Source organism: Rana temporaria, chromosome 1 (assembly GCF_905171775.1).
Source record: "Rana temporaria chromosome 1, aRanTem1.1, whole genome shotgun sequence".
Lineage (NCBI taxonomy): Eukaryota > Metazoa > Chordata > Amphibia > Anura > Ranidae > Rana > Rana temporaria.
In genome coordinates, this window is record NC_053489.1 from 261,633,320 (window position 1) to 261,659,693 (window position 26,374).

At 40.3% G+C, this 26,374-nt stretch overlaps 1 protein-coding gene across 3 annotated transcripts in view; it reads left to right on the forward strand.

Moving 5' to 3' along the window:
- SEMA4D (semaphorin 4D) overlaps positions 1-26,374 on the forward strand; it is a 137,279-nt gene that overhangs the window by 100,379 nt on the left and 10,526 nt on the right. Inside the window, exons 11-17 of one of the 3 annotated variants that reach the window (XM_040355046.1) lie at positions 1,036-1,192; positions 1,866-2,088; positions 5,515-5,630; positions 9,419-9,591; positions 12,047-12,090; positions 15,100-15,306; positions 22,621-22,643. In XM_040355046.1, coding sequence (XP_040210980.1) covers positions 1,036-1,192; positions 1,866-2,088; positions 5,515-5,630; positions 9,419-9,591; positions 12,047-12,090; positions 15,100-15,306; positions 22,621-22,643 — 943 coding nt within the window. Of the gene's footprint in view, positions 1-1,035; positions 1,193-1,865; positions 2,089-5,514; positions 5,631-9,418; positions 9,592-12,046; positions 12,091-12,937; positions 14,923-15,099; positions 15,307-22,620; positions 22,644-26,374 lie in introns of those variants that run through there. The other 2 variants (XM_040355038.1, XM_040355027.1) reach the window with 2 other exon arrangements.

Below are 26,374 nucleotides of genomic sequence, written 5' to 3' on the forward strand. Positions count from 1 at the left end.
AGAATATGCATACATCAAGATACATACTAGGGGGAGTACAACTGGAGGAATCCATAGTGGAGAAGGATCAGGTTGTTCTGATGGCTCATGGGCGTAATAGCATGCAATGCCAAACTTCGGTTTCCAAAATGAGCAAAGTCCTTTCTTGTATTAAAAGTTATGAACTGCAGAGCGAGATATCATTTTGCCCCTGTACAAATCATTAGTAAGACCTCATCTGGAATATGCAGTTCAGTTTTGGGCACCAGTTCACAAAAAGGATATCGGGGAGCTGGAGAAAGTGCAGAGAAGGGCAACCAAACTGATAAGAATGCCTCTCAGCTATGAGGAAAGATTAGAGGGAATTTAATTCTCTTTAGAAGAGGAGATTAGGGGGGGGGGGGGTATGATATAGTCCAAATGGTGAACTTGATGTTGAGTTATTCACATTAAGGGCATCACAGAGGACAAGGGGGCACTCTTTACATCTGGAGGAAAAGGATTTAACCTCCAAGTATAGAAAGGTTTCTTCAGAGTAAGAGCTGTGAAAATGTGGAATAGACTCCCTCCAGAGGTGGTTCTGGCCAGCTCAGTAGATTGCTTTAAAAAAAAAAAAGGCCTGGATTATTTCCTAAATGTACAGAATATAACCGAATACTAATATTTATAGGTATAGTTGATCCAGGGAAAATCCGATTGCCTCTCGGGGGATCAAAAAGGAATTTCTGTTGTCCCACTGGAGTAAATTGGATCATGCTTAATTGGGAGGTTTTTCTTCTCGCTTCCTCTGAATCAACTGTGGGTGTAGTGTATGAAGGTTTTCAATTAGTGAGTGTGTTTTGTTTTTTGTGGGTTGAACGGCATGGACTGCAGATTTTTAAAAGGTTGTAAGTGACTTTTGAAATCTCATTAACATGTTTAAGGCTATATGTTAAGCTGGCCATACATTGTTTTGAAATTTGGCCAGTTTAGCGGTAAATGGCTGAATTTCGATCCACATATGGTCGTTCCCCTTTATGACTATATATTAACTTAAATGCATTCCTTTCTTTACAGAAACAATGTTGGCATGTCAGCGGTGTGTGCATACACAGTATCTAGTGTGGAAGAAGTGTTTTCAAGAGGAAAATACATGCAGAGTGCAACTGTGGAACAGGCACATACTAAATGGGTCCAGTTTAATGGAGAGGTGCCAAAGCCTCGCCCAGGAGCTGTAAGTTTATAGATATTTTTTTTCCTTTTGCAACGTTGTGTGTGTGTGTGTGTGTGTGTGTATTTTATATATATATATATATATATATATATATATATATATATATATATATATATATATATATATATATATATATATATATATATATATATATATATATATATATATATAGTATACCCAGTGAAGTGACTTGCCTTAGGTAATACACAGAAATTATCAAATTCTCCTAATTGAGTCGTACCTGTTTATCTGCAGCATTTATTCTCTGCATCCTCCTAGAACACACATATCAAAGGCTATTTCTTAGCAGTAGAAGGGGGGCAGGGATCTGACATCAAACACTGCACAGCTTAGAGCACAAGGAAATCTAAGCGGTGGGGAAATGTGAGTCAGTAACTGTGTGCTTGAGATGGGGCTTGCCATCACAACGGATACTGTGAAGTCGGGTTGGACTTTAATCCGTGACCCATGAAGATAGAAGGGGAAAGAAAGAAGAAGGTGCAAACTTCTCACTGCTGACATCCATGCATCTAAGAATGTTTTGATGGATCTGTAGTCCTAGGTTTCCAAATTATGTTGGTTAGGTACACTTCTTTCAAATTTGCAGAACAGTATGCAGTTTATTCTAAATAACTTTTTTTTTTTTTTTTTTTTTTTTTTACTTGTGATTTAGTGCATCAATAATGAGGCTAAAGCCATGAACTACACCAGCTCATTGAACCTGCCAGACAAGACATTACAGTTTGTTAAAGATCACCCTCTAATGGATGAGTCGGTCACCCCCATAGGAAAAAAGCCTAAACTAGTGCTTCAGAATGTGACGTACACTCAAATTGTCGTGGATCGGGTCAAAGCACTGGATGGCAAAACCTACGATGTCATGTTTTTAAGTACAGGTGAGAGTAAAGTCTTATTACTGCACAAGTACATATTGCCTACCTTTCTTGTCAGTACCATACCATGACCATTTCTAAAGGGAACCTCAGTAAATGTTTCTCTTCATTTTGAATTTTTCATTTTCTATATGGGAAAACTGTGGTTGTGATTTGAATTCGTTGTTCTATTAAGAACAAAAATTGTCTTCTATAGAATTTGTGATGTGGCCTCCCACTAGGTAAAATCTGTGGCCCCCCACTAGGTACAATCTGTGGCCCACATTCCAGTAAAGAATAGTACACAATTCATTAAACCCCCTAAACTATGTTTTCTCTAAACCCCTGCAGAACCAATAGATAGGATCCTGTAAATTATTCTCATAGAAATTATAGAAAATTGTTATCACACACAATATGAATGAATGAATGAAAAACTTATATAGCGCAACACATGCAAACTTAATCGCCTCTGGGCGCCTTAATAAATGTGACACAGATCCAAAACTCAAATGCTATGTACAAAAATACCTATCAAATTAAGATATGTTAATCCATAAATATGCAACATACAGTAAAACGTTGGTTTGAGAGCATTTTGCAAGACAAGCAACGATGTCTTGATATACAAGTAGCGTCATGTCACAACTGAGTATAAAAGAGAAGAGAGGCACCTCTAAGTGTAGCAATATGGTTACATTTAACCACTTAAGGCCCGGACCATTATGCAGGTAAAGGACCTGGCCAGTTTTTGCGATTCGGCACTGCGTCGCTTTAACTGACAATTGCGCGGTCGTGCGATGTGGCTCCCAAACAAAATTGGCGTCCTTTTTTCCCCACAAATAGAGCTTTCTTTTGGTGGTATTTGATCACCTCTGCGGGTTTTTTTTTTTTTTTGCGCTATAAACAAAAATAGAGCGACAATTAAAAAAAAATAATCTATTTTTATCTTTTTGCTATAATAAATATCCTCAAAAAAGATATAAAAAAAATATTTTTTTTCTTAGTTTAGGCCGATACATATTCTTCTACATATTCATCATATTAAGCGTTTAACAATTGGTTTGCACAAAATTTATAGCGTTTACAAAATAGGGCATAGTTTTATGGCATTTTTATTAATATATATATATATATATATATATTTTTTTTTACTACTAATGGCAGCGATCAACGATTTTTTTCGTGACTGCGACATTATGGTGGACACATCGGACAATTTTGACACATTTTTGGGACCATTGTCATTTTCACAGCAAAAAATGCTATAAAAATGCATTGTTTACTATGAAAATGACAATTGCAGTTTAGGAGTTAACCACTAGGGGGCGATGTAGGGGTTGTATGACCTCATATGTGTTTCTAACTGTAGGGGGGCGGGACGTTTGACGTCACTGATCACCTTTCCCTATATCAGGGAACAGACGATCAGTGACATTGCCACTGTGAAGAACGAGGAAGCTGTGTTTACATACACCTCTCCCCGTTCTTCAGCTCCTGTGACCGATCGCGGGACACCAGCGGCGATCGGGTCCGCGGAACTTTGGACCGGGTCGCGCAAGCTCGCGACCCACGGTTGGGCACTTGAAGGGGACGTACAGGTACGTGCCTGTGCCCAGCCGTGCCATTCTGCCGACGTAAATGTGCAGGAGGCGGTCCTTAAGTGGTTAATGAAGGTACAACATTTAGCAACATATTGCTACACTTAGAGGCGCCTCTCTTCTCTTTTATACTCTGTAGCTCCTTCTGGATTTTGCTTCTAATCCCCTTGTGGAGGCTTCCATTTGTGGATGGACATTTTATGGTTACACAGCCTGTCACATTGCTCTAATCTTTTTATATGGACTATAAACTGAAGGACTTATGAATAAATGATTGTCGAACGAATCATTTGAGTTTCCATTAATTCTTATGGGGGAATTCTTTGGATAGTGCTTTGAATTACAAGCTTGTTTTTGTAACGAATTATGCTCACAATCAAAGGTTTTAATGTACAGCTGCTATTTAAACTATTTAGTAATACAATAAAATCATGCAATAATAGTTTTACCTTTTATTCTATTACCTCTAATAGGTACAGAGGTTCCTTACATGTAGTTTTATGTATATGAATATGCGTTCTACGTTTGCACATTTGTGCGCTTTACTTTTATTACATCTTGCTGTAATCAGATATGCCCTGTATGTGATAGTTTGTATGGGCTGTGTTTGGGGATCAATAGACTTAATGCACACAGGACTTCTTGCAAACTCTCCTAGAAGATTTTCCTCCTGGCAGCAGCGTTTTGGTAGAGAAAAGCACCTGAGGCCTGTAAAAGTGTGTAAAGCTTTTAGGCACATTTACAAGTGTCAAGTGTGTGGGCGTTAATTTCATTGGCCAGGATAATCATTTATTCTGGCTGTTGAAATTAACGATCATTTACATACGTCAAGCGTTTATTTCTGCCAAAACTTTGCTGCTCCTGGACGCACTGGCTGTGTTTTTTTTTTTTTTGTGAATTTTTTTGTGTATTTTGTGCGTGTACTCGAGAGAGGAGCCACACTGCAGGAGTTGGGAGTAGGCAGGCCTCCCCCAGAGTTTGCGTTCGGCTTTTTCCGGCGTATAGTTAAAGCTGCTATATGGTGGCGTACTCGATGTTAAGTATGGCCGTCGTTCCCGCGCCGAAATTTGAATTTTTTACGTAGTTTGCGCAAGTCGTTCGCGAATAGGGATTTGCGTAGAATGACATCACCGTCGTAAGCATTGGCTTGTTCCGGTTTAATTTCGAGCATGCGCACTGGGATACCCCCACGGACGGCGCATGCGCCGTTCAAAAAAAAAACGTTGTTAACGTCGGGTCACGACGTATTTACATAAAACACGCCCCATCACATCGATTTGAATTGCGCGCCCTTACACCGCCAAAGATACACTACGCCGCCGTAACTTGCGGCGCGGATTCTTTGAGGATTCGGAAAAAAAAAGTAAGTTACGGCGGCGTAGTTTATCTTAGATACGCTACGCCCGCCGCAAATATGCGCCGCTGTACGTGGATCTGCCCCTATGTGTGCATGGACATATAGGCTAATATGTAGGGGAGTTTAGATGCAGAAAAAAAAAAAACACTTGACACCCCTAGAAGTAGCTGCAAAAAAGTCCAATGTGCATAAGGCCTGCTAGACTTACAAGGTTGTAGATGTGCATGCGCAACCTGACTGCCTTCAGGAAAAGGGATTATGTGATGCTTGCCCAACCAGGACATCATGTTTATTAATATGGAGAGGGCAAGATGAGTGATGAGGGCGGGTTTTCTAATCGCTCTCCTTGATTTCTGTAGTTATCCTTGCTGCTTAGTTAAAAAGATGCCCATCAGAAGTTGACTTTTAAAACCAACTTAGATTTTTTAATAATAGATCTAAGTGGTATTTTGTGTGTTTTTTTTTTATATTTGTTTTTTTTCCCCTGCTTAGATAAAGGTATGCTGCACAAAGCAATAAGTCATGAGGCTGAAATGCGTATTATCGAGGAGATTGCGTTGTTCTCTGATCACCAAGCGGTCCAGACATTACTGCTTTCCAATAAGCAGGTAAACCTCTTGTTTTGAGTTGCAAACATTTAACCACTTCCATACCAGGTACTTACGCAGCTTCCCGCCCAAGCCAATTTTCAGCTTTCAGCACTGTCGCACTTTGAATGGCAATTGCGCGGTCATGCTACACTGTACCCAAACAAAATTGGCGTCCTTTTTTTCCCACAAATAGAGCTTTCTTTTGGTGGTATTTGATCACCTCTGCGATTTTTTTTTTTTGCGCAACAACTAAAAAAAGGCTGAAAATTTGGAAAAAAAAATACGTTTTTATTTTTTTCTGTTAATTTTTTTGTAAATAAGTTTTCTCTTTCAATTACGGGCACTGATATGGCGGCACTAATGGGCACCGATGAGATGGCACTGATGGACATCGATGAGGTAGTACTGACGGGCACAGATGAGGTGGCACTGATTGGCGGCGCTGGTATGCGACACTGATGGGCACACATAGGCGGCACTGATGGGCACACATAGGCGGCACTGATGGGCACACAGGCGGCACTGATGGGCACACATAGGCGGCACTGATGGGCACACATAGGCAGCACTGATGGGCACACATAGGCGGCACTGATGGGCACACATAGGCGGCACAGATGGGCACTCATGGGCGGCACTGATGTATACTTATGGGTGGCACAGATGGGCACTGCTAGGTGGGCACTGGGCATGGATGGGCACTGTGGGGTGGCGCTGATGGACACTGGGGTGGCGCTGATGGACACTGGGGTGGCGCTGATGGGCACTGGGGTGGCAGCACTGATTGTTGCCAGTCAGTGCCCATTTGTGGGCACTGACTGGCATCTTTTTTCTTTATGCTTTATTTTTTTTTTTTTTTTTAACTTTTTTTTTTTTTCTGTTTTTTTTTTTTTTTTTTTTGCCCACCCTGGTGGTCCAGGGTGGGCATCCCTGGTGGTCCAGGGTGGCGATCCGAGGGGGGGCTGCGCTGATAACCAATCAGCGCGAACCCCCCCTGTCAGGAGAGCCGCCGATCGGCTATCCTCTACTCGCGTCTGTCAGACGCGAGGAGGAAGAGCCATCGGCGGCTCTTCCTGTTTACATCGTGATCAGCCGTGGTTGGACACGGCTGATCACGTGGTAAAGAGTCTCCGCCGGAGGCTCTTTACCGAGATCGGAGATGCAGGGTGTCAGACTGACACCCCGCATCACCGATCGCCGCGATGCGCGCCCCCACGGGCGCGCGCGGCATGAAATCCTGCAGGACGTTCTGGAACGTCCTGTCAGGATTTCATAACCACTTCCCGGACGTAAATCGGCCATAGGCCGGGCGGGAAGTGGTTAAAGTAACTGCAGTCAATATGCATTTCTATGAGTTTTTGAGGTTAATGCCGCGTACACACGACCGTTATTCACGTCATTGAAAAAAACAACGTTTTTCTCGACGCGATTCCTCTCAAGCCTGCCTTGCATACACACGATGGTGAAAAAAAAATGCACGAGCAAAGTGCGGTGACGTATAACGCCTACGACGGCACAATAAAGGGGAAGTTCCATTCGAATGGCGCCACCCTTTGGGCTGCTTTTGCTGATTTTGTGTTACCCCGTGTTAGTAAAAGTTTGGTGAGAGACGATTCGCGCTTTTCAGTCTTCGTGCTTTTCAGTCTGTTGCAGCGTGACGAATGTGCTATCTCCATTACGAACGCTAGTTGTACCAGAACGAGCACTCCCATCTCATAACTTGTTTCTGAGCATGCGTGTTTTTCCCCCTCATTAAAGCGTACACACGATGATCGTTTTTTACGACGTGAAATAGAACGACGTGAAAAACGCTGAGAAAAAAATAGAGCAGGTTCTAAATTTTTAACAGCCATTTTTATTGTCTAGAAAAATGCTCTGGAGCATACACACGACCGTTTTTCACAACCAATTAAAAAAATTGCATTTTCTCGTCATGAAAAACGGTCGTGTGTACACGGCATAACACTTATGTAACACTTTTTGTAACTTTTTTATTTGTTTTCCTCTATATACACACTAACAGCTTACTGTTACTAAAACACACTGCTAAACTGCACTCACAATACAGTCAGCAGAGAGCTAATGGACTTTCAGTCACCAGAAAATACTTTTTACAGAATGGATGACTGAACATGAATGCAGCTTGTCCTCTTTTTATAATGGACTCCCACTAGGTAAAATGTCCTTGGGCATGCACATTCCACTTAACTCTTTCTTCACTGTGGTGTGTGAGTTAAGCAGTGACCTGGCTGAAATAACTGAAATGCCAAACAGGATCGAGTAGTCCAAGGAAAACCTTTCATCATAGAGCAAAGCTAATCTATACAGAATATTGAACTGATATATTTAATTTTTTTCATATGCAATGCTCGCTGTGCACACGACCATACTGCTTGTTACAGGTGCCAGCAGCAGTTTATTTTCCATAATCATTACACCAATTGGCAGGATAAGTGAACTTGTAGTGGAAAATATCTATGCTTGAAAGCAATGGCCTTCTGATTGCATTTTCCATCATGATTTATGATTTCACAGTTTGTTTTTAATCAGCATTACATTGCATTTGGTGCCAATTACTGCACAGTATCTGTTTATCTACCATATATTGTGGTGTCTAGGCACTTGGCGACCACACACTTTTTCAGGGAGAGGGCACGTGCCCTGGCTGTGCTGTGATAAGTCGCAGCACAAACTGATCAGCAAGTGGCGGCCAGTGGATGACCATTGGCACCCGCTGATTGGCGTAGAGGAAGACAGGATAGAGCTCTGTGTATGTAAGTAATATAGAGCTCTGTCCTGTCTGGGGGGGATGTGCCAGTTTTTTGTTTCACTGCAAATCAAGAAATAAAAACCAGCACATCCATTAGTGAAAGCACCTCACAGTAAGCATGCAAACACTGGTTAGGCATTTAACCCTTTAATCGCCCTTGAGGTTTAACCCCTTCCCAGCCAGTGTCATTAATACAGTGACAGTGTATATTTTTAGCACTGATCAATGTATTAGTGTCACTGGTTCCCACAAAGTGTCAGTTAGTGTCCGATTGCTTGCCATACTATCGCAGTCCCGCTATAAGTCGCAGGTCGCCACCAATACTAGTATATAAAAAAAATTCCAGTATATACCATAGTTTAATGGGTAATGATTAAGCGCACCTGAAGTGTGTGAAACGCGTCTACCAGCATTCTGTTCCTGTAGTGTTTTTTGGGATGTCGCAATAAAAGGATTTTGGATCTATGTTGGTTAGTGTGGCCAATTCTTCTTTAATATTACGGTAGTTTGTTGACGCTATAACATTTGCGCAAACCAATCAATATATGTTTATTTGGATTTTTTTTTAATTTGTTATCAAAAATATGTAGCAGAAAACACATTGGCCTAAATGTATGAAGAAATTCGATTTTGTTTTATAGCAGAAAGTTAAAAAAATAAGTTTATTTTTTAAAAATATATATTTTTTGTTTTATAGCAGAAAGTTAAAACAAACAAAAAAAAATGTATATATATTATATATTTTTTTGTTTTGTTTATTTGTTTTATAGTGCAAAAAATGTAAATCCCAGTGATGATCAAATACCATCAAAAGAAAGCTCTATTTGTGTGAAAAAAAAAAAATCTAAATGTTGTTTGTGTACAGCGTTGCATGACCGCGCAATTGTCAGTTAAAGTAAACACAGTACCGTATAGCAATGACCTGGTCATGAAGGGGGGTAAATCTTATTGCCAGCATAATTGCTGTATTTGCATTGACAGTTTACCTAATTTCTGCTGTAACTAGACCTTCCTTCATGTAATGATTTTGTTGCAGAACAAGAGGTACATCTATGCTGGCTCCAGTGTTGAAGTGATTCAGTCTCCCATTGCTTTCTGTGAGAAGTTCACCTCCTGCGCAGAGTGTGTGCTGACCAGGGATCCCTATTGTGCTTGGCATCCAGTCAAAAATTCCTGTGTTGAAATCCTTCTGGAGGCTGACGCTGACAGGTACATAATTCATCCTTCTCTTTTCTTCCTTTGTAAATCATTCACACTACACCAGCCTTGCTTTTGGAGGTGGTTACACATTTGTAGTAGCTAAATGCATGTTTGTGTAGATTGACCTGCAAAATCTAAACCCTGGGTATGTTGATGTGTAAAATATTCGGGAAACCATTAAAAGCCAACATGTAAAATTGTATGCACCAAGCGTATCTTTACACAGAAAGTACTTTTAGCAATAAGGGTATCTGTATGGAAAGCTTGCTGGAAGTCACAACCTAGAGCTGGCCATACAGATTGTCTTTGTATAGAGCCTGATCATAGATGGCTCTTTCTGTATATGTAGCACTAGATTCTTCTTTTTTCACAACACAGAACAAGGGAGAATAGATGTGCAATTATAAAGTGTATAATTAGTTAACCCTTCAGTTCCACTTTCTGTTATGTGATATGTTTCAGCCCAATATTGGGAGTGTTGGCTAGCTAGTGCTATCATTGTAGTCAGAAGGGCAGTGCAATTCATTCTTCAGTTATCTTTTCAATGTTTGAAGTTACACATGAGTGTAGAGTTTACCAAGGCTTGCAGAGAATCTAGCATGACATTGACATGTGCTGAAGGATTACTACATCGGAGTGCTAAAGTGAAAATCTGAAAAATGGTATTAGTCGCAACAAAGTTTAAAACAAACATTTCAAGTGTATTTTAACCCAAAAATGCAGATTATTAGTCCACGCTTGCTTAAACGCTCCTAGCAGTAACTTTTGAGCACGTTTTTTCTGCTTCTAGAAGCAAATGGTGTTATGCTATATGTCCATGCACACTATTGTAGTTTAGAAGCATTTTTGAAGCTTCAGCTTCTAGGACCAGAAAAAAAAAAAAAACTTTTGTTTGCATTTTTGGGAGTGATTTTCTGGCAGAAAAAATGCTGAATGCTCCTAACTTACAGCATGGGTGTTCAACCTGTGGTCCTCCAGCTGTTGCAAAATACAAGTTCCACAAGGTATTGCAAGGCTGACGGGTACAAGCATGACTTCCAAAGGCAGAGGCATGATGGGACTTGTAGTTGCGCATCAGTTGGAGGGCCACAGGTTGAGCACCTAAGGCTTATGGTGTGTTTGGAGCCTTAGGCCCCTTTCACACAGGGTGGATGTGTTTTGGTGGAATCTGTTGGCTTAGTGGGGATCGCTCCGCTAATCTCCGCTGAGCAGGTGGATGACAGGTCCATCTCTGCTCACTGTGCAGAGACGGACCTGTCAGAGTCCACTCTTTATGGGGAGATCAGATGAAAACAGACAGCCTGTCCATTTTCATACTATCTGACCCGCTGTACAGATGGTGAATGTATCGCCATACATCTGTTTTCAGCAGATTTTGTCTGATCCCGTAGGGTACAATGGGTGGCCCGTTCGGATCAGCCTGAAAAACGGATACGATCGGTCCAATCGTGTGAAAGAGGCCTAAAGCTTCCATTACTTTATTTTCACCTGGCAATCCTGAAAATGGCATACATCCTGTTCTTGGGTGGCTACACCACTCCTCCACTGTATCTATGAATGGAACCATGGTTGTCACCCTAGGCTGCTCTCCGGATATAGACTCCAAGCATGTCCATATCTCTTCATCTCTATTAAATGGAGGACAGGACAATTGTTATATTACAGAAGATAGCTAGGGAGGAAGATAATCTTTGGTGCGGCTCAAAGGAAACGACAAGGACACTGGATTTTTGGCAAGATCAATAGTGATAAAAGCAACAGAGTTAGAAGGGGGAGGGAAATGAGGAGAAGAAGGAAGGAAGAAAGGGTATTGGGCCAATAAAATAATCCACAGGGAGGGCCCAATAAAAATATAGTAACCCTGTACAATCACTTCTGTGATGGCTGCAGCTCCTCTGATTGGGTAAGCCTCTGTACTCATGTGCTGAAATAAAATTTTAAAAAAAGAGAGAGAGGGTGCCCCATTTAATTGCAGATTTTTTTAGAACATGAGAATACTAAACAATATTCACTCACATGCAATTAGTAAAAGGACACATCATCCTGCAATGTATGGGTATCCTTTTGGAAAAGTCCTGCGAGTAATATGCACAGTTCGCCAGGGAAGCGTGTCTGGGTGTTGCAGAGGGATGTGTACCATCGGCAGAGCTTGCCAGGGAAGCGTTGCCGGGCAGTGCAGAGTGATGTTGCAGGAAGCAGCTGGGTGTGTGAAATGGTTATTTTCTGTATTTGCTGAAAATGTTCTTAGCTAAAAATAGAAAACCAAATCGGCCACCACATCGGAGGACTATATGCTGCAATATATTTTTGTTATTGGATTTAGTTATTTTTGGGGTATTTAGGGATCACAAAAACATATTACTATTATAGTAGGATAAGAAATTTTAACATGCCTGAATAATATTTTTAAGAATATGGCACTGTGAACGTGAAATTATATATACATTGTTTTATTTTACCACAGACCCTTGATTCAGTCTTTAAGTGGTGATTCTTCTAAATGCCCAGGTAAGTTTTGTTATGTTATTTTGAATAAATGAGAGTTCTTACAGATTTGTAAAGTTATATTGGTTCCTTGGGCTCCTCTATTAATTCAGTCTGACTTTTTATTTAATAGTCTGCTCATGAAGTTTTAAAGTGGTTGTAAAGGCTGAAGATTTTTTACATTCTGTGCATGAAGGTAAAACACCTTCTGTGTGCTCCCCCCCCCCTCCCCCCACAGCCCTTCCAATACTCACCTGAGCCCCACCTCCATCTAGTGATGTGAACGGGAGCCTTGGCTGTCCCAGGATTTCTTCTCCTCATTGGGACTGCAGCAGGGAGATAAAGGCTCTCACTGCTTTTAATCACACCCATTGAGGAGAGAGCAGGGGACAGGGCCGAGCCTCATCTCTGTCTTATGGACGCGTAGAGCAGGGCTTGGGAGCGAGCATGCACTAGTGCCCCCATAGCAAGTGGCTTGCGGTTGGGGGAACTGGTCAAGGGGGAGGAGCTAGAAGCGCTGGCGGGGGACCCGAGAAGGAGGATTGGGGCTGCCCTGCAAAACCATTGCACAAAGCAGGCAAGCATAACATGTTTTTTTTTTTGTTTTTTTTTAAGCCAAACCTTTAATACTACTTTTAAAAGCCTACTTCTAGCAACATACTGTATACAGTAGAGTTAAGCCTTAGCACAATATAGATTTACTTCAAACCCAGTCAGAATCACTGTTATATATTACACAGTACACTAGCCACAATATGCCGAATATGCAAGACTTGCCTTTGTACAGTTAGTTAAACAATTTTGTTTTAATTGATTTTAGCTGTAGAGTAATATAAGAGAATCAATGTTGATGTATGCCCCACTTTTTTAGATTCTGCTGATAAAGGGATCCAGGAAAGTAAGCAGTACACTGTCAAGGCAGGAAGCACAATAGAGATGAAATGTTCTTACAAGTCTAATCTGGCTTCAGTGGTGTGGACATTCAATAATGAAAGCTTTAGCATGGCCCCTCCCAAATATATCGTGAACAATGCTCTAATCGTACTCAATGTGACGGAGTCCAACGCAGGCATTTACAAGTGCTGGTCACAAGAGCTTGTAATGAATAATGTTGTTTCCCAGTTGGTGATCAAACACGTTATAGAGATTGAGAAGACACCACCTCCCGTGACCAGCACAACACCACCGCCATCAACACGGATGGAAGGAATAAAGGAAACCACTCGATTGTATAAATCGAGAAAAGAGACAACCACCAAAACGTCAACATCTAAATCAACTACTCCAATAGTAACTACATCTGTTGGGGGTGTGACGTACCTAAACAACAAAATGACAACACCAACAGTCTATGTGTCAGAAGAGGTATTCAGCTCCCTTCCTAATGTGGAAAAGGCCTTGTACTTGACCAAAAACAATGACAGCTCTCTTCTCATAATTCTGGTCATAGTATTCTTTTTACTTTTCTTCATCTTGTTGACGTACAATTGCTACAAAGGGTTCCTTCCCGACACTTGTCTGAAATACCGCTCTGCTATGCTGTCTAGCAAAAAGAAAAGTCCTCCGGGCTTGAAAGATTGTGAGCAGGGTTTGAAGGAAACCTTGGTGGAAAAGGGGTGTACTGAGAACCAGAGTAGCGGGACAGTTAAAGCGCCTCCAGACACTGGCTATGAGACCGATGCAGAATGTGGTAATGGCAACATCCCTCATAAAGAAGATGAGACAACAGAGGAAAAGGAGACGGACCAACCATTTGATGTCAAATGTGAAATAAAATACGCCGACTCAGACGGTGATTGAAACCAATGCTTTCATTTCAAGTGACATGTATACTGAGCCAGAGGTAATAGGGCTACTTGGCAGCCAGCTGTTCTGCTTCACTCCATTTCATAAAAGGATATATAGTTATTGTTTCTAGTTCATACCTAAATTGTTTTGTATATCTTTTCCATTTTTATTTTATTTTTTTCCATTCCAGTTTGTGTTTCTTTCTTTGCACAAGACTGACCAAGTTCTTTCACGTTATAAATTTTAATTCCAAATTGGAAGTTATTTTTTATTTTATTTTGTATTATTATCAAATTGGTAAGTATCTGGTACTTTGCCCACATGGGGGTACAGCTATTCTCATTCGTACTTGAAGATGAAACTTCCAGAACAAAATTTGTAATACTGTATATATGTTAATTTGCCTGTAGCTTTGCTATGGATCTTTTCAGTTTAGTTTCTTCAGTTGAATTGCTTTCTCAGGGAATACAACCTTTGCTGTCCTACTTTTCAACCTTTTGGGTATTAGAGTGATGGAGTGAGGGAAAGGGCACTGTTCTGTCTGAGCTGTTTTTACTTGTTATACGTCACAATAGGAACTGGAATGTGGACTTGACTACTGACACTGGGAAAGATGCAAATAATTCCAGTACACAGCAAAACAGATTGTGTATAATGGAACAGGATGTATTTTAAGCATTTCCAAAATCCCTGTATTATTCGCTGGTAATACTTAAATGGAGGCATCAGCTGACATTTCTATGGACTATAAGGGAAAAATAAGACTTGCAACAGTGACTTTTGGTCCTATCTGTGAAAACACTGGAGGGAAACTGCAGACTAAGAGACTGAGACTATTTACCTGCAGAATCCACATGCTATGCGGACTGGAAAGCATGTTCGGTAAACTCATTGAAGGGCATTCTTTCAGTGTATTATATTGTTTAGCTGTAAAAAAAGGACAAAACCACACTGTGATTCTTGCTGTTTATACTTTGAAAATAAGTTTATTTTTCTATAACGGTTCTGTATAAATGTAAATTCATGATGCCCTAATATTAAAGTATAATTTTATTCTAAGAATTTTAATTTACGGTTTTGTCATTCCTTGGCCCATATACACGTGCCCATTATTCTAATTTCAAACTTTTGTTCAGTGCATGAACTTTCATTTTATTACTTTTGTGCATCCTTTTTACTTTCTTTGATCTTTCTTAGTTCCCTCTTTCTTTCTTTCTTTCTCTTGTGTCTTTGTCTGTCACACAGCCTCATCTCCCATACCTTTTCCTTCTTCTGCCACTTCCTTTGTGTCCTCTATGGCTTCAGAAATTCATCCTTCACTATCCAGCATGCAGCCTGAAGTCCTGTCTAGTGCTGACACAGATGTTCTCAAATTGCTTCCTCCTTTCCTAAGTGACCAGGGCCAGATTGTTCATGTCCATGGAACCCTTCACCTGTTCTGTCATGCCACTGGTGAGTAAACCCCAAGTGTCCCCTATTCAGAACACAAGGTACAGGTGAATGTACTTATTTTTAATGTGAGCACATTAAAGTAAAATATGGCGTTGTTCTTGCTTTCCAGTTTAACAATGCCTGTGTATAGATGCTTTTGCCAGCTCTTGTATTCTTTCTCCTGTCATTAGACATGTGCAGAACAGAAAAATGTGTTTAGTTTTGGTTAAATTTGTTATGTTACTAATTTTGTTTTGTGAATCTATTTAAGAATTCATCGTTAGTTTTGTTTATACATTTTCTAACAAATTCCAAATTTTCAAAACGATTCAAATTCCAATCAGCCGAAAATGTATTGACCGATCCGAATTCTGTGTGAAAAATAGTTTGTTGTTAAGGAGCGGGCCGCAAAGCCGGCCGTCGATTCCTTAAGAACCGATGACTCATCATCTGTCAGTGGGTTTCCCCACTGACAGCTCAATCTAAACAAAAGAATGCATGGAATTCCCCTACCCTATCCATACCAGGCCTTTCGGCTGTGGTGTGGATTTTAAGGGGAACCCCACACCAAAAAACGGCATGGGGTCCCTCCCAAAATCCATACCAGACCTTTATCTGAGGCATGCAGCCCAGCAAGTTAGAAAAGGGGGGGACAAGCAAGCACCCCCCCTCCCTCTTTCAGAACTTTACCAGGCCACATGGTGCCAAAAGCACCTTGTCCCAATGTTGATGGGGACAAGGGCCTCTTCCCAACAACCCTGGCCAGTGGGGGTCTTATCGAAATCTGGAAGCCCCCTTTAACAAAGGGGGCCCCCAGATCCTGCCCCCCCCCCCATGTGAATGAGTAGAGGTACATTTTACCCCTACTCATTCACCAAAAGAAGTGTCAAAAATAAATAAAAACAGAGACAGTCAAGGTTCATTAAGGTGTACTGTATGTGAAGCTAAAAACGTTTGTTTTATATAGAGTGGAGAATGACTGACTAGAATTTCTGTCTGACTTTTACTGCTATCCAGATTGGCTTGACATACGCATGGGATATCACTCATCCAGTAGTGTAAGAAATTAAAGCAGAAAAATCATCACTCACCCAACCCAACCCAATCCTGGTTGTTGCATATGTATGTGGCAGCCTCAGCTAGTAAGATTACCATTACCGAACCAAAGCTTTGTCAGTTTCGGGTACAGGGATATGGAGGATTTCTTTCGGACAGACACCCGTCAGAAGAGAGGACAGATTGTACAATTTTGGTAACATATTCAGAATAAAGTTTATCTAAACTCAAAACCAAAAACGTAACACATTGCAGTTTATCACTCTGCAGTAGTTGCATTTGTTTTCTTTTTTTAATGACTGGTATGGTGCAATAGATGACATTTTAGTTCTTGAGTTTATATATACTTTAAAGCAGGTATATAAAGGTGGGGCCCCTGATAGACTGAAGGACTGGCTACAGCAGTAAAGATTTACAGGTAGGTAATGTTTCGCCATACCAGCTTGAAAATACCTTTTTTGACTCATGTTTACTGTCTACATTTTCTTGGAAAGCAAGTTCAAGGTGACTAATCATTGTAAAGCTCACCACACAGGTTGCAACCTGATTGTGCAATAATTATTTAGATCTATCCCTAGTTAGATCTCCCAACTAGCATGTAATGCCTAGGGTCTGCCTGATGGTATACAAATTGATAGGATACGTAGGTCTGCATATTACATAGTTTTGATAGTTGTAAAGTTGATTCTATGGTCAGATTGTAATATTTACACTGCATTGCAGGGCAAGAAACCTTTTTAAATGCAAAAAAAAAAGATATACTGTGTTTTTTACAAAAATGTACCATGAGTGCAAAAGTAACGTTGGTTAAAACTGAATTCCAGGCTAAACACATATAGTTGTAGTCAGAGTCAACCAAGGCCTGAGGTGTGCCTTGGCCTAGCTGGTCGGTATGCCTGAAAAGAGGGCATACCCTGAATATAAGAATAAGAAAATGTACAAAGAGTAAAAGTATGAATGAAAGCTGGGGAAAACGGGTTGGTGGGAAACCTGAAATGGCGCCAACACAGGACCCGACAGAGGAGGAGGCTTATGTACTCAGCAGACTCCTCCTACAAACACAGGCTAGCCTTGGGCCAGCCTTTATACGTGTCTGTTTAATAAACCGTGATAAGCGGAGATCCTGATGATCACCGCTTATCTCCAGAGCATTGCCAGTTTAATATACTGAGATGAGTACTGGAGAACTATTCTCCTCTTCTCATCACAGCACATGACCGTTTTGTCACAAACGGACAGTTTATTAAAGTGAGATCTGAAGATCTCATAGCCCTTTCACTGAAATCTCCCCTCCAGATTCACCAGCTCAGATGTGGAGAATCTGGTGGAGAAGCTGGTGTGATTAAAGGAAGAGGGCTTTTTTCTTCCTAATATCGGCACCAGTGGGTTAAAAATTAATATTAACATTTATATATATATATATATATATATATATATATATATATATATATATATATCACACACACAGTGCCTTGCGAAAGTATTCGGCCCCCTTGAACTTTGCGACCTTTTGCCACATTTCAGGCTTCAAACATAAAACCTGTAATTTTTTTTTTGAAGAATCAACAAGTGGGACACAATCATGAAGTGCAACGAAATGTATTGGATATTTCAAACTTTTTTAACAAATAAAAAAACTAAAAAATTGGGCGTGCAAAATTATTCAGCCCCCTTAAGTTAATACTTTGTAGCGCCACCTTTTGCTGCGATTACAACTGTAAGTCGCTTGGGGTATGTCTCTATCAGTTTTGCACGTCGAGAGACTGAAATTTTTGCCCATTCCTCCTTGCAAAACAGCTCGAGCTCAGTGAGGTTGGATGGAGAGCGTTTGTGAACAGCAGTTTTCAGTTCTTTCCACAGATTCTCCATTGGATTCAGGTCTGGACTTTGACTTGAACAAATCTCCGTCCCAGTCTCAGGTCTTTTGCAGACTCCATCAGGTTTTCTTCCAGAATGGTCCTGTATTTGGCTCCATCCATCTTCCCATCAATTTTAACCATCTTCCCTGTCCCTGCTAAAGAAAAGCAGGCCCAAACCATGATGCTGCCACCACCATGTTTGACAGTGGGGATGGTGTGTTCAGGGTGATGAGCTGTGTTGCTTTTACGCCAAACATGACGTTTTGCATTGTTGCCAAAAAGTTTGATTTTGGTTTCATCTGACCAGAGCACCTTCTTCCACATGTTTGGTGTGTCTCCCAGGTGGCGTGTGGCAAACTTTAAACGACACTTTTTATGGATATCTTTAGGAAATGGCTTTCTTCTTGCCACTCTTCCATAAAGGCTAGATTTGTGCAGTATACGATTGTTGTCCTATGGACAGAGTCTCCCACCTCAGCTGTAGATCTCTGCAGTTCATCCATAGTGATCATGGGCCTCTTGGCTGCATCTCTGATCAGTCTTCTCCTTTGTATGAGCTGAAGGTTTAGAGGGACGGCCAGGTCTTCGTAGATTTGCAGTGGTCTGATACTCCTTCCATTTCAATATTATCGCTTGCACAGTGCTCCTTGGGATGTTTAAAGCTTGGGAAATCTTTTTGTATCCAAATCTGGCTTTAAACTTCTCCACAACAGTATCTCGGACCTGCCTGGTGTTTTTACTTGTTCTTCATGATGCTCTCTGCGCTTTAAACGGACCTCTGAGACTATCACAGTGCAGGTGCATTTATACGGAGACTTGATTACACACAGGTGGATTCTATTTATCATCATTAGTCATTTAGGTCAACATTGGATCATTCAGAGATCCTCACTGAACTTCTGGAGAGAGTTTGCTGCACTGAAAGTAAAGGGGCTGAATAATTTTGCACGCCCAATTTTTCAGTTTTTTATTTGTTAAAAAAGTTTGAAATATCCAATAAATTGTGTTCCACTTCATGATTGTGTCCCACTTGTTGTTGATTCTTCAAAAAAAAAAAAAAATACAGTTTTATATCTTTATGTTTGAAGCCTGAAATGTGGCAAAAGTTCGCAAAGTTCAAGGGTGCCGAATACTTTCGCAAAGGCACTGTATGTATATATTTCCAATATGCGGTGGAGAAAATAATTATTTGATCTCCTGCATATTTTGTAAGTTTGATTACTTACAATGAAATGAAGGGACTATAATTTTCATCATAGCTGTACTTTAAATGAGAGACAGAATATTATCCAAAGATCCAGAAAAAAACAGGATACAAATTGAGTTACAGTTCAGCAAGTATTTGATTCCCAAGCAAAACACGACTTGGTACTTGGTGGAGAAAACCTTGTTGCCAAGCACAGAGGTAAGATGTTTATTGTAGTTGGTGACCAGGTTTGCACACATCTGAGGAGGGATTTCCACTCTTCTGTACAAATATTCTCTAAATCCTTAAAGTGATTGTAAAGTCTTGTTTAAAAAAAATAACAGACATGTAACACTTACCCGCTCTGTTGCAATGGTGTTGCACTGCACAGCAACCAGTCTGTGGGAGCCAGAACTATTGTTGGGTGGTAGGGGATCAAATACTTATTTTACTCACTGAACTGAAACTCAATTTATAACATTTGTATCTTGTTTTTGTCCTGGATTTTTAGTTGATATTCTGTGTCTATCATTTTAAAATACACCGATGATAAAAAAATTATAAACCCTATTTCTTTGTTAGTGGGCAAACTTACAAAATCTGCAGGGGATCAAAAAACATTTTTTGCCACTGTATATCATTTCATACTAATTCCTCCTTCCTACACTTTCATTGCAAGCTTAATATAATTTCAGCATTATTACCCTTTAGTTCACCCACAGGTTGACGTCATGCTCCAAATAATTAACTTTACATTCATCTTCCATTTGTTTCTAATAATTCACTTTACATTTCCTTCATATCCGGGCACCACATATTTCATAATGCTTCTTAGACGCCCCTCTATGTTCATACGGTAATATCTGATTAACTTCTCTGATGCATTGGTCTGTTGATGGAGCTAATAATTGCATCCATCCTAAGGCTATTTGTTTTACGTGCTAAGAATGTTTCTTGTAGCATAATCCTACTATACCCTGACCATTCTTCCACATCCAATAATCTTAATTAACATACTTCTAGTGTATATGGCACTTGTATGTGGGTAATAAAAGATAGTTTTAGCTATTACCTGTCTCCAATATTCAGCAATTTCAGGAAAATTCCACATCAAATGTACAAAGTCTGCCTTTGGCTGATGGCATCTTATATAATCAGATGAGGTCATTCGTCCCATTCTATACAATATTCCTATAAATGGATATTTTTAGGATCTTGCTGACCAGATTGGACCTGCACCATATGTCTTAACTGTAAATCTTTATATAAAAAAAAAAAAACGTATGGGGTATATCATATTGCTGACTTATTCAAATGAATGCAGTGTTCTGTCATATTCCTTTCAGTCTTCAAAATTCACTATTCGGAAATGCATTCAAATGTTCTAAAGAACGATTATTCCACATAGGGATCTGTAAGGGAGTATCCCTACATCCCGCTAGCTTTTTAGCCTTTCTCCATACTGCCCTAGCAAGGGTCACCATAGGTATGTTCTTAATCTTATAATGGCCTTGTGATCAGTGACAATGACCCACTGCAGGTAGGACATCAGATGTACACAAAGGTCTACAACCAAAACTGAAAACAGGTAATTGATGCACAATCTGATATGTAGCAAGGACACAAATATTTTACAAATGCCTTATGCACAGGAATACTGCATGAAAAATGACAATACTGTATTCTGTGAAAGCAAAAAATATACTCCCAACCACTTTATGCAGGCCAAAGATTATACAATTTTCCTTCCTTCCATCATGGGGGGGTATATTGCTTGATTATCTCTTCAACACAGTCAGTGTTGATGGGGGAATCAATCCCACAGCGCTGTGTATTCTGCTGGGGGGGGGGGCGGGGGAGCCTGCTGGCAGAACACAATTACTACTGGCTGCTATAGCCGCTGGCAGTGATCGTATGCATAAAATATGTCAGGCTGGTTGTACTGAAGTTGATCGATGGGTCGACTTCATTACAACCAGCTTGCCCATAGATGGATTGAATTTAAGCTGGTTTCTGCTGAACCAGCCAAGATTTGATCCATTTATGGACAGTTTTAGAGTGGTGCATGATAAAATGTCCAGGATGATGCTTGACTTTCCTTTCCTGTGGTCAGCATTGAGGGGCAGTCTCTAGATCCTTGCAAGCAGAAAGCTGCTCTAAGCTAGTAAATGGACCTCTCAAGAAAAGGCAGCAGCATCCACTCCCAAGTGGCATTGTGTTGCTATTCAAAGCTTTTCCAGGGTGGACTCCTCTTTCTCAAACTGCCTTCTTGCACTAGTGTTCCCGATCCCACTGCAGAGTATTTCTGTACCATAAAGAATTTGGGAAGTTCTGTGCATCAATCACCTGTTTCCAGTTTTGGATGGAAGCCTTTAAGTTTGTCATATGTCCTACCTGTGATCTGTGCTTATCAGAGTTGCAAGGCAGTTTTAAAGGGATATTCTCTCTGGCACATTATTGGTGCATTACTGACTTTTTTTATAAGGCATGTAGCTTAATTTTTTTTAAATACACTAGGTTGATTTGCCTATTGTTACAGTTGGTTTTCCTCTGCCATTTCAAAGACTTAGGCTGGCCATAGACGGTTTGAATCTTGGCCAGTTCAGAAGGAACTGGCCGAGACTCGAACCACAAGTGGGCAGGGTGAATATACCAAGTTGATTGCTCAATCAACTTGGGTAGAACCAGCCTGTTGGGAGCAGACAATTGATCAGCAGGAGGGATTCCCCTGTCGGCACTGTCTGTGTTGATAGGGAAATCGTGCAAATTTCTTTCTTGCAACCCCTGGTTGCAGAAAATAAATTTGCACAGTCAATGTCGGTTATTAATGTTTGCCTGGACTTCAGCTTTTTTTTATTACTGCTCTACAATAATCCAGTTAGATTTTTTTAAACCTTCATTCTAGATATTTAAAAAATGTTTCACAACCATTTGCCAGCAGCAGGACACAAGTTACACAAGCAGTGTACTGTACATGCTTTCAGGAGAAAAAGAACAACAATACGAATGTGAATGCCAAGTGTTCTTCACTTTGACTTGTGTAGAAGAATTAGAGAGGTTAAAATGGAGTGGAACAAAACATGCTGCATGGCAAAGACCGCAAAAAAAAACAAAAAAAACTCAAAAGTGTACAATGCTTTATTGCTTCATGTAGTTCTACTGAAAATTCCAACCCTACGTTTAAGAATGTATAACTTATAATGTGATCTTTTTTTTGCATTCTTTAATCTTAAGCATCCAAAAATGGAGCAACACATGTAAGTAAATGTGAATTATGCTACAAAAGTGCCATTCTTTTTCACTTGCTGTTGAAAATGTCTTCGAGAGTTGTGTGCTTTGAGCAAACAAAGGGATTTTCTCAAGGTGTCACGTTGCTAAAATGTATTGTACACATGCACAGAACCTTTCATTCTCATGCTAAATCTGTCAACAGTCTGGCTTGTCCAGATTACTTTGTACAGGTAAATGGGTTGCCCTGAGCTATACTAAATCTCTGAATGGAGTTTTACATTGTCTTCCATGACTACAGCATTAGTTTGCTTCTGTATGTGCAACCTGCGGTGGACAGCACTATAATGCCTAGTACACATGAGAAAATTTGACCAAAAATGCAGCTATTGGAGCAATTGTCCGATACGCGGCTTTCGAGATCCAATCGCGACAGTTCATGTGAAATTACCTGAAGGGACAAACATGAACTTTTTTTCTTGTATGATACCAAAACTTGCCTACTAGGCACTTTCACCCCCTTCCTGCTCAGGTTAATTTTCAGCTTTCAGCGCTGTCACACTGAGGCTGCACTGATGATCTGTGTAAATGTGTGCTGTCACAGGATAGCCAGTTATCATGGCTTTCCTTTTATCACACAGTGACAGCGCCGAGGAAAGGAAATGCCGAATACCAACATTTGTTTACATGGGATCAGCTCTGATTGGAAATAGCTGATCACATGGTAAAGGCCACTGTGATTGGCCCTTTACCTTAATCTGTGATCAGCCATGTCCAAAAGACACCGCGATCACAGAGCACACGCAGGGGGTGGGGTCCTGGGAGGACATCAATAGACTCCCTCCCAGAATTGGATGACTGCACTGTAGCCATCTTTCGGCTATAGCGCATTCGACAAGTGGTTAATCAGTACAAGATTTGTTTCTAAAAAATTGAGTGACCAAGACTGCATGCTTGGAAACGAAAGAATACATTACAAAACAATACAACACATATTATGTTATATTATCACGGGAAGTTGTATTCCGTTTTATGAGAATTTTCGTAACTCTAGTAACCTTTTAGTTTTTAATATGAGACTAGCATGGAAAAAAAAAACGGGTCCGATAGTCTTATCGTGTGTACCAGGCTTAACATGCAGTGCTAACCCTGATGGGTTTCCATCTCGTTGCAAAGTGCAAAAGAAAAGCTGTAAAAAAGGTCATCAGCTGTGTCCCATCTCCTTTTAAAATGATGGCATAAAGGTAAGGTCTTGTAGATCTGTGTAACAAGAGTAAGGCTGGGTTCACACTTGTCCGACAACAGTCCTACATTGGGAGCTCATGTAGCATGACGTGTGAAAATCAATGTTTCCCTATGAGAGCTGTCTTAACTGGTCCTACACAAGTCGGTCCGACTTTGAAAATGCTCCCTGTACTACTTTGGTCCTACATTGATCCTACTTCAGCCCATTGAATATCATTGAAGTCGGACCAAAGTAGGAGCCTTGTCCTAACCATCCGACTTTTGACATCCTACTTGTGATTACAGCAGCAGTAAAAGGAATTTATCTCACTCTGGGATTGTTTTGATTGGTCAAAGAACAAGTCAGACTATCACAAAGTCGGATCAAAGTAGTATCCTGTTCATGAAAGTAGGATGGATGTAGGACCAATGTAGGATAAATGTAGGACCAATGTAGCAGAGCAAAGTAGGATCAAAGTAGTGTAGTAGTGTGAACCCAGCCTAAGGGATGTTATGGCAATTCTCACATTGAGGCCACACAGCTAAAAAAAAATACATAAACATATACATTGACAGCAAAGACATTGGCCTAAAACCCAATAGCCCTCAATCTTCAAGAATAACGAAAGGCAACAAGTTTTTTAGTTTAGGATATAGTGAAGGCGGATTAGCATGCCTATCAGAGGCTTGTATCGCTGTCTGTCCTCAATAAAGAGAACCCTCCTCTCTATATATTTTGTACTTTGCCAGTATCACAGAGGGTAAAAATTACAGAAAAAGTTGAGTTGTCACCAGAACTGAAATGGAGGGGAATTTTTCCACTAGTTCTGTTGATATCCATGGATTTCCCCCACTTTGGAGGGATTTATTCTCAATTCCTGTTGTGGTAAGGGACAGAAATTAAACTGGCAGGTGTTATAACTCATACTTTTTTTTTTTTTTTTCAAAGTAAAACAAGTTTTGCCATTTAGTTTACTTTCAAATGAGCATACATTTTATAATGAAAAATAATAATTTAAATACAGATGGCTCAGGTACTGTACACAGGTTGGTATTTGTACATACATTTTTGTTCATCGTTAGTATTTCCAGGAGAAAATAGGCCTTTGAAATATTACGTTTCATTCTTCCAGCTAAAAGTCTTTGTGGAAACTGATTTTTTTTATCTGTTGGCTAACATAGAAAGTGTTCTCTATCGTTCAGATTTAATCGATACACTTTTATTGACAGCGAGTTACTATAAAGCTATCCATAGACATGTGAAAGTTAGTCCATGCTGATCCAACAAGCTAGTGGCACTTGGAAGAAATCAGTAAGGCAGGCTACAAAGCTTTTCCCACGTTCTTGTTCCTGCCTTTGCTTACCATTGCCAACACCGTTTCCCTTTCAAAAACAACATTGTTGTGGTAGTGCACCAAGTAGTCAAGGGCATGCATGCACGTGTAACCTTCTGAGGTTTCATGGTCACTTTGCGGGCATATCTCCCTATGAAGAGTAGACATGTACTGTGTGAATATCTGCCTATCTTCCATCATGTTTTCTCAAGTCGCATATTCTCAGCAGACAGTGACCGCAGCATGTGCATGGTGTCTTGCTCCCCCTTTTCTCTACATAGAAGAGTAAGAAACTATGCCCATTTGAAGGCAGATTTTCCAAGAAATTGTAGTCCTCCTGTACAGTTTATAAATGACAAGTATCTCATTCTTGAAGATCAGAAATGGCCCGACTTATCACAAGCAATACTAGAATTAGGATTGTTGCTTGTACTTATAAAGTTTGAAATTTGTCAACCAATTTCAGCCAAGCAGAGCCACATGAAATGAACTAGAGGGCTGTCCCATATACAATAAAGGCCTAAACACACAATGGGGTTTATTTACTAAAGGCAAATCCACTTTGCACTACAAGTGTACTTGGAAGTGCAGTCGCTGTAGATCTGAGAGGGACATGCAAGGAAAATAAAAACAGCATTTTTGTTTTGTACATGATTGGATGATAAAATCAGCAGAGCTTCCCCTCATTTCAGATCTTCCCCTCAGATCTAAAGCGACTGCACTTCCAAGTGCATTTGTAGTGCAAAGTAGATTTGGCTTTAGTAAATCAACCCCAATGTAACATTTGTATAACGTTGATCACTTTCCCCTATATAAAACATTTTGGACTGCAGTTGTAACTCCATCAACCTGCTATGATCAATGCCAAAGAACCTTTATTTCTTGGCATACAGAAAATGCAGCAGTGTTTGACTTTGTAATGGAAAAGGGGGAAACCTTGTATTGGAGCGATTCCACTTTCTGCTGCGTATCCACCAGAGAAATATGAACTAATTTAGAATCTAAAAATAAAGAGCAAATGTAAGTGATCTATTGATATGATCTACCAGTAAACAATGAATGAGTTAATATCTGCCAGTTATCAAATGAGTAACCAATAAGCTGGGCTCCTCTCGTGATGTTCCATTGGTGATAGTTCTGCTCATGCATTCTGACCCTTTGCTTTCTTCAGGGAGGATTGCATTTTCGAGTTCATTATCTGT